At 39.5% G+C, this 9,128-nt stretch overlaps 1 protein-coding gene across 1 annotated transcript in view; it reads left to right on the plus strand.

The window, feature by feature from the left end:
* The window catches only part of adgrv1 (adhesion G protein-coupled receptor V1), a 127,571-nt gene extending 119,037 nt beyond the window's left edge, over nucleotides 1–8,534 (plus strand). Inside the window, exons 94-96 of the mRNA XM_086313987.1 lie at nucleotides 1,131–1,316; nucleotides 4,542–4,719; nucleotides 8,094–8,534. Of these exons, the coding sequence (XP_086170113.1) occupies nucleotides 1,131–1,316; nucleotides 4,542–4,719; nucleotides 8,094–8,212 (483 nt within the window). The 3' untranslated portion in view covers nucleotides 8,213–8,534. The remainder of the gene's footprint in view (nucleotides 1–1,130; nucleotides 1,317–4,541; nucleotides 4,720–8,093) is intronic.
* The last annotated feature ends 594 nt before the right edge of the window (nucleotides 8,535–9,128 follow it).

A 9,128-nucleotide genomic window follows, 5' to 3' on the forward strand; every position in this document is an offset into this window, starting at 1 on the left:
ACACACTGACAGATTGATATTTATTTTCACAAAAAAGCAAAGTGTTTACATTTGGTTTTATCAATGAAACAATCAGTCCGTCAGGTTTTGCCTAAACATATTTTATTACTATATTCATTATTTTCTTCCGTGTTGTCCAAAAACTTACTTTCTCTCCCCATGTGTAAATGTCTTTAATAGGTCCGTGTTGGCCTGTATTCACACACGCTTGTGGTTTGCGCTCTTGTGTGTTCCGTCTCTGTCTGTGGCTGCCATCATCGCCCGATGATGGGTGTTGTGAAATATGGGCTGGATTCATGGTATTTGACGCCCTGGTGTTTTGGGGTAATTCGCATCCTGGTGCTGTTGACCAAGCAGATAATGGTAATGATGAAGAAGTGGAGGAGGCAGAAATACCAGTATGCCAATGATGTCACTGCCCCAGTGGTGAAGTAATGCTTCAGTAATCATGCTGAAAGAAGTGAAAGAAGTTTAATTCGGAATGCAACAGCAACACGCTGCACAAAAATAATAATGAGTATAGTATTATTTAATATCACATATGTTTATGTAATATGTACAGAGCTTAACAAATCTATTAGACTACCACTGAGTGTGAGGTTTAAGCCACAGCTGATCTAAATCAACAGTTCTGGTAATGGTTAATCCACTAGTTATGTGCAAGCTCTTTAATCCAAACAATATTTTTATGCTAAAATCTATTTAATTTTATTATTCATTCATAATTTTATTATTTTACAAAACAGTTGGAAAAGAATAGTAAAGCACATTATTATTTTTAATTAAGCTCCAAAAGTACAGTTATTTACTTGAATTCTTGAATAGAAAATTAGGTTTGTTTGATGAGTATGTTGTAAGTGTTCTTAGAAAATGGGTTTAAGGAATAGCTATATAATTTTTTTATCTTTTGACAGATTTCTAAAATATTTATGTCTTTTTGCTTTTATGATAGGTGGTCTAATGAATTTGTGACGCACTTTTTTGGATCGTTTGGTTCTTTTACCCTCCAAGCCTGCCACTGCAGATTGATTGAGCCGGCAGTATTACAGATTTCAGATTAATCATACTGAAGAGCAGAGCCATAACTTATTCCTAATGTTGAATTTTTCTCCCCACTGCTTTCTCTACAGGGCTTGTATGTGTTTGCTGTGTACTTCATCATGCACAACCAGCTGTGTTGGCCAACTAAAGCAAGTTACACAGTTGAGATGAGTGGACAGGATAGGCCGGATTCTATGTACCAGGGAATGGGACCCACCCCTGTGGGAGGCGACATCAGCAAATCAACTCAAAATCTCATCAGTGCCATGGAAGAGGTACACATACAGAGCTTACATTGTCATCACATTGACACGCTTATGCAATCAAAGGCTGACATATGGGAATAGTTGGTTACACAGATTTACAGCAGTTATCGTGCATGTGTTGCCTAATCTCTGATGCCTGGACTTTTCACATTTGTATTTGACTTACTGATTAAGAAATCCTCATTTCAGGCATGAAAAGAAAAGATTTTGTTCCCCATCCAGACTGTTGAGGTCTGATGATGACTTTAACTCCCATTCTGACCACACATCCATTACAGTTTGTGGTTGAGTTTGTTAGAAATGTGTAGAAATCTTGCATTTGAATGGCAGATGTGGTGATGACGAGAAGAAACCATAGTGACAACCATGGATTATAGAGTAATCATTTGTTTTGAGGAACTTCTGTGTCAAACTACTGTGAAATTTAGTTTTTAAGACTAAACTTATTTCTGCTTATTCTTCTTTAACTCTGTTTCCCACGGCTCGTTTGCACGTTCGCCGTTGTCTAGTTTACATTTCTAGCACATTCATACTGATTCACTTAGATTTTTCAGACTGATTCTCCTGCTAACAGCCCCATCAACTTGTTTTGTGACCCTTCTGTTAGACTTGCGCATTGCTTGCAAGCACAGAAAACATGCTTTACGCAAACACACTGCTACACTAATTCTGCCAGTCGTACTCTGGAGAATACCCTATAAGGACTGAGCTGGTGTGAAGGAAGGACAGAGAAAAAAAAAACAAGGGTGGCGGGTCGGTGTTGTGGGGGGGGGGGCTTCTTTTCCCCTGGGAAATCCACCCTCCCTTTCTCTCTCTCGATCTCTCTCTCCACACGTAGGAATCCGGTAATCTTGTTTTATTCATGAGAGCACACTCTCGCCTCTTAAAGATTTGGTTACAGCCCAAGAAAGAAAGGTGCAGTTAGAGACCCCTGAGAAAAGCAGCACTAGGGGTAGATTCTGGATTTTGTGTGTGTGTGTCTGAGAGAAATGGACCGCTTGAAAGGAAATTAGAAAAGGAAAAAAAGTAGGTAACAAGTATAAGAACACATATTGCAGGTGGTGACTAGCATATTGGCCTCATCTAATCACTACAGCCCTCCAAAGTGGATGTGACAGATTTGAAGTGCCTGGTGGTGCTTAATTCACCTCACCCGTACACTCTGTACTGGTAACAGCAAGCCTGAGAAGCTTGTACAACACGTACCCACGTTTATGCATGTCCATGAACAGATGAGACATTCATAATGAATTAATACAACAGAAAACACGATGAGATAATGGAATAATCTGGTTCTTGAGGTCAAAATAAAAGAGATATCTTCTGGTTCCTCTCTTTTGCATTTCTTTTGTTCTTTCTAGTAACTTCTGTGATTTGTTGTGTTAATGCACGGACATTCATCTTGAAAAAACCCTCTATATACACAGACAAGATGCCATTTGTATAGCCGTTAGTATGATTCAGTAAGAAACTCTACACTGACCTCACTTTCACCCCTTGCACCCACTCTGACCCTGTGGGATGACTTTAATTCTTTGGGGTGCTTTGACACCATGCACTCTACATAACCCAAATTCATCACAGTCATGATTACTGTTTGCATATGCGAGTATATGTTTGACCTCAGTTTATCCTGGTTTTGGTTTTTTTTTTGTGTGTTTGTTACATTAAAGATTCATGTTTTTTTTACAGCTCATAAACTTTCATAAACCCATATTTTATTCACAAAACACTACGGAAACCATATCAAACTTAGAAAACTGAGAAAATGTATCATTTTAGGCATAATATTAGCTCGACTTGACTTTGATTGCAGGAATATATCTTCAAAGATGAGATAGGTGCTACAAAAACCTGGAAATGTAAGTGGTACTAAACAGAAACACCTGGAGGAACAATTTGCAGCTAATAAGGTTAACTGACCACAGGTCTGTGAAATGACTGGGTATAAAAGGAGCATCTTAGAGAGGCAGAGTTTCTCAGAATTAAAGACGGGCAGATGTTCACCAATCTGCAAAAAAAAAGCTGTTTAACCCTCTCAGGCTCAAATTAAGTTTTAGTTGCTAATGCACAACCAAGTCCTGCAGTGGTACTTCTGAGTAAAAAAAGCTCATAAAATATGTATGTGGGGTAATCAGGTTGTTAGTTTTTAACTTTTGAAAATTTGCAACGCCTGCCTCAAGAGGGTTAAGGTATTGCAGGTAATTGCTGAAAAAGATGTTGATGTCTCATCATCAATCTGGAGGGATTTCTGTCCATGAGAGAAAAGGCCAAAAATCAATACTGGATTCCTGTGATTTTTGGGCCCTCGGGCAACACTTCATTTAAAAAAAAGGTTTTATTCTGTCATGGAAATCCCTGCAATCCCTGCCCTGGGCTCAGGAACGGTTCCACTAATCATTTTCTGTGAACACAGTTCACTGTGCCATTCACAAATGCAGGTTAAAACTCTATCATAAAGAAGAATATGTGAGCATGATCTAGAAATGGTGTCCTCTTGTCTGGGCTAAAACTCATTTAAAATGGACTGAGGCAACATGGAAAACAAATGGTCGGACGAATGGAAATTCTTTTGGGAAAACACGGACACTGCATCCTCCAGACTAAAGAGGAGAGGAACCATCCGGCTTTTTGTCAACACCCACTGGAAACTCTGCTTCTCTGATGGTATTGGGATGCAGCATTGCCTATGGATTTGGCATTTGTATCTAGAAAAGCACCAACAATGCTGAAAGGTATATACAGGTTTTAATGCTTCCATCCAGATGTTCACGTTAGCCCTATTTCACCAAGACAATGCTAAACTGCATTGTAGTACACTGTATTAGTGTGTGCACTGTATTACAACGTGGCTTCATAGTAGAAGAGTGCAGGTGCTGAACTTGCCTGCCTGCAGTCCAAACCTTTCACCAATAAAAGGAAAACTGTGACAAAATAGATCCAGGACTGTTGAGCAGCAAGAGTGGGACAACACTCCTCTCTCAAAGGTCCAGCTACTGGTCTCCTCAGTTAGGTTGTTGTTTTTATGTGTGTGTTCAAAAATCACCCAATTGTACAGTTTCTCAGTTTAAACATTTAATATGTTTAGTAAGAATAAAATATCCATTTCTGAGAATTTCTAATTATTTCTTTCTGTTTTTATTTGCATTTTCACAGCATCCCAACTTATTTGGACTCTATGTTATATTTGGTGATTTTTTGGCTTGTCTATTTAAATACACATTTATCTATCAGGTTTCAGCAGACTGGGAGCGAACGTCACTGCGGCCTAGCATTCAGCCCAGCAGTGTGTTTAAGCCCAGTCCTGTGATGGAGACGTACACCACCGAGGGAGGCTTCATCAACACCAACCTGGTCACTGCAGATGAGGATTCACAGGAGTTTGACGACCTCATATTTGCCTTAAAAACAGGTGAGGAGAACTATACTACATACCTTTCAACAGATTACACAGGAAGCAAGTGTCAGAAACACAATTTGAGACTGAATATTCCTTTGGGTGTTTTTGCTGCACTAAATATTTTGACATAAAAGGACAAACACAGTATGCTTGAGAAATAAATCCAATTTCACCAGTTGTGTGGTAGGTCTCAGTCAGACAGTAAAAACAGGACAACAGCCTCTGTGTGACCAGGATAAAATTAATGGCTGGGAAGTGATTGGATCCAGTTTTTTGATGTCCGGGAGTGCTTGCAGGTAGCTCTAGCAACTGGTTTGCCAGAGGCCAAGCATGCAGCACCCCCAACCTGCAGTTGCTTACATCTATGTGTTTATAAGTTTATAAATTATAAATTACCATCTGTTTACATTTGGTCCAGTCTGTGGCTGACAGAGTCACACCTGATGCGTAGATTCTGCCTAAGTCCAGCTCTGGGCCCGGTTCAGCATTGCATTTCTGATGTTCTGATGTTTGTTTGTTTTTTTCAAAAACAGATTGACCCAGTTTGACCCAGTTTAGTCTAAAACTGATAGCAGTCTGACTCCACCTTATTGCCATTATATCCCTGTTTTATCACCATCTTGATGCATCAAAGTCAGTTTGGAGATGGCGTCTGACTGCAAGCATACTCAGACCTGGTCCACATCTTTGAAGCAACCATTTCAAAAGCATAGAGATCAGAAGTTGATTGCACACAGTCGCTGTAATTTTGGTTGTGCAACAGTAGCCAATCATTTCTTTCCCCGATTGTGACCGTAGCCTAAAAGCAGAAAAAGATGTTATGACTTCCTAAAATTTAGATTGAACGATAACAGAGAACGAGAGATGATAAAAATCAGCCTGTGATTAAATGCCACAGTGTGTGTGGTGTGTTTGAGTGTCTGTGTGTATATATGTGTGTGCATGTGTTTGTGATTATTATACCCTGTACATACATAAAGCATCTAACAGTGCCTAATGCATCCATTAATCCAGCAGTATCACTTCTGCTTTGTCATTCATTTGTTGACCTTAAGTCTCTCAGCTGTCATTTTTCCTCTATTGCCATCCATGTTTAATGAACCGAGGGCCTAGCCTGCTCATCAATACACAACCAGCTCATGTAAACACACAGACACTATTCAAATCATTGAGACTTTGCTTCACAGTGTCCGAATGAGCCGTTTCCACACGTCTGAAATCAAGGTCATCCACTGCAGACAGTCTGAAAGTCGTGCCTGAAACATACAAAAGAGTATTTGTATAGTTAATATTGTATTAGATGCTTTTGTAAGTCTTACCTGTACATCATGCAGTCAGCCGCTAGTGTTAAATCTCAGTAATATAAAAGACATTACAAAATGGGATGCCAATATGTCAGCAAACTAGGTTAATGTTACCCATTTAACGGGTAAAAAACCTACTGTTTCAGCCCATCGTCAGTCATTGTTATTCCCAACCTATAACGAGGACTCTTGATGAGCAGCTAACTATTGCAGCAGCAAGAATATCTCTCACAGCTTTGGTGTCACGTCATGGAAAGAATAAGTGGCTGGTCCTCTAAAATTGCGATTACTCTGGAAGGGATAAGAAATACATAGTCGAGATAGACCAACCTGATAAGACTCCAAAGTTAATGGGACTGTGGCAGGTCACACTGAATTTCACAGGTAATCTCTTGGGGTTCAGGGAAAGAGAAATAGTTTTCAGAGGAAGTACAGTAATCATTAACAGTTCTTCAACAAGCCAGGCTTTTGGCAGCTTTCACGGCATTGCAAGCTACAGTCCTGCAGCTTTATCTGACTTTGTGAGAAAGCTTGTTCTGTTTGGGTCATACAATACCTGACTTTTCAGTCTCGAAAACCACACCAGGCTCCACTATACTGAAGAAACCCCTTAAAAGCAAAACTTGTAGCTGTGGAGAGTCAAATTAACAGCAGGCATGTTGATAGATGCATTTATGTGAAAGTTAAAAACTTAGACAGAGAGAGAGGTTCTTATCCTCTTATTGTTTGTGTGGTGACAGGGTGAAGCAGAGCCACTGTGTCTCTGTCACTCTCCATTTCACTCTCTCTGTTTCTCGAAGAGTACCTGCTGTCCTGATTTGTTGTGATGTTTGACTTTGAATAACCTCCGGGATGCAAGAGACATGCCAGGGAATTTATTGGTCCCCACAGCAAACTCAGCGCTATGAAGTAATCTCTCATATTATTCAGCGTGGTAAGGAGGGAAGTTTGCAAGGTTTAATTAAGTCAAAGTGTTTGGCTCTATCCAGATCTTTGGCATGGCCTCAAGAAAATAAAGGTAAATAAAAGTTCCTGTAGTTGATCTTTGCTGTGTGCAAAATGAAGCGTAAATCTGAAACTTCTGTTAAAAGATGTTTTCGTGAAACTCGATACTGCGCTGATGTTATCTGTTTACATCTCAACTCTGTCATTAAATTATCATTTTTTGCTCCACCAGTCACAAAGGACACTCTTTCATTTCATACTTCCCCTGACCTTCTCTTTGCTCGTACCAGCCGTGCTGAACTTATAACCTGGGCTAATCTCAAGCACTCAGTCAGCAGTAAAGATAATTTTCCTATTATAATTACATAATAGGGTTCCAGCTGACAGGGGTCAGCAAGTATTGCAGTAATCTGGGTCTTCGCACTTTGTTTGATCGTGAACCATTAAGCACATATCGAGGTGCACGCTCTTATCTCGGCACCTGCGCCCGGTGCTGTTTTGTACAACTTAGAGCTGATCATTAACACGGCATAGGATGGAGGTTTGAAGGATCTTATTTTGCAATCATCGCTGGGTGAGTTTCAGTGCAAATCCAGCAACGTTGGCGCTCATTATCCAACTCTTCTCAAGTATGTCAAGCTGAAAGCATCCAGAAGTCACCAAAGCACAAAAGAACAAGTCTGATGATGTTTTTATTCAGATAAAATCTGTAGCAGCCCAAGCGTTTATAAAAAACAAGTCCAGTTTTGCATTTTTAAAAAGCATGTGTTTAACATATTTTTGATTATGTTTTACCAACATGCAGTTACATGGTTTACCCATTAACATATAATGAATTATTTTGTTTCTCTACCTGCCTCCAGTCCAAGCATGTTAGCCTGTTCCCTTCACGTCTCATTACCATGACTGATCAGACTTGATATCCCAGAGTTCATGACATGCAAGGATGATTTCATAATAGAGCAAAATAGATCATTTGCTCTATAAGGACCGATTATAGTGGGTATTAGGTGGTCCAACTTACTAAGTGCTATAAGAAGAAAAATGCACGTGAATATACTGCAGAATAGAATGTATAAAAAAATACAACGTATCATATTTTTGATAAAAATGCAATGTTTTTTTGTTTCTTTTTAGGGACCGGCCTTAATGTCAGCGATAACGAGTCCATACCAGGAAGCCACGACGGAGGGAGCGTAACCAACTCCCAGATAGTTGAGCTTCGGCGTATCCCCATCGCCGACACACACCTCTAACCTTCACACCTCACACAGATCCCACGTCCCTCTATTTTTCATATCACAAATAAAGATTACAAGACAGTATTTTTATATTGTAAAATCCTTTGCACTAAAACAGTTTTTGAATAGATGGTTTTCATATAGATGTTTGATACTGTATGGGATTTTTACTGTACTAGTGTTCACAAATACGAATAAATGTTTTACTAAATTAATTTTTTAAACGCTCTTGTTTCTGAATGTATATTTTGTTTTGTTTTGTTTTTCTGTAGAGACCTAGGCAAAGATAGAGAATGTAGATTGTGTAACTTTGTCAATAAATAATGTACCACATGAATTGTATTTGCATGTTCTGATTTCATTTTTACGTCTCATAACTTAACACTAAGAGACAGCTTGCTACCAGTGAGCGGGTCGTTCACTATGGGGTCCCAGAGGTCACACTCTCACAAGGAAGGATTTGTGTCATTATGTAACTCCCTGCAGGAATTTCACAAACTCATCCCACACCTTCGGGAGATCTGCTTGTATCTGCACTGAGTGAAGAATGAGTGTGTGAAAATATGAGGCAGCAAATATCCACAGTACTGTAACGGTTGAGCTATGCAAGCTATTCAGTCACATTTGAATCTAATGTGCGAACTATACTCCCTAAAGAGTCAGTGAGTGTAAATCTACAAAGACATACTCCACATTCAGGCAACTTCTTGGAAACCGTCATCTACCTGACCTTTGCTCTGCCTTTTCCTTCATCAGCCCAACGTTTAAACCTACCTCTTGGAAGTTGGCAGCACAACAGACTGTTACTGTTACTGCAAAATAGGAGTGGACAAGTGTGAGATTCGCAAGAGGAAACAAAGAAGAGACAGCAGACACGCTTGGATTTTGAACAATGTGACAATCATCAATCCACCTTCTTCATTACAACTTC

The sequence above is a fragment of the Aulonocara sp. 'chitande type north' Nkhata Bay genome, linkage group LG12, assembly GCF_057382095.1.
Source record: "Aulonocara sp. 'chitande type north' Nkhata Bay isolate Kocher_YH1m ecotype deep benthic linkage group LG12, A_spYH_male_GT1.1, whole genome shotgun sequence".
Lineage (NCBI taxonomy): Eukaryota > Metazoa > Chordata > Actinopteri > Cichliformes > Cichlidae > Aulonocara > Aulonocara sp. 'chitande type north' Nkhata Bay.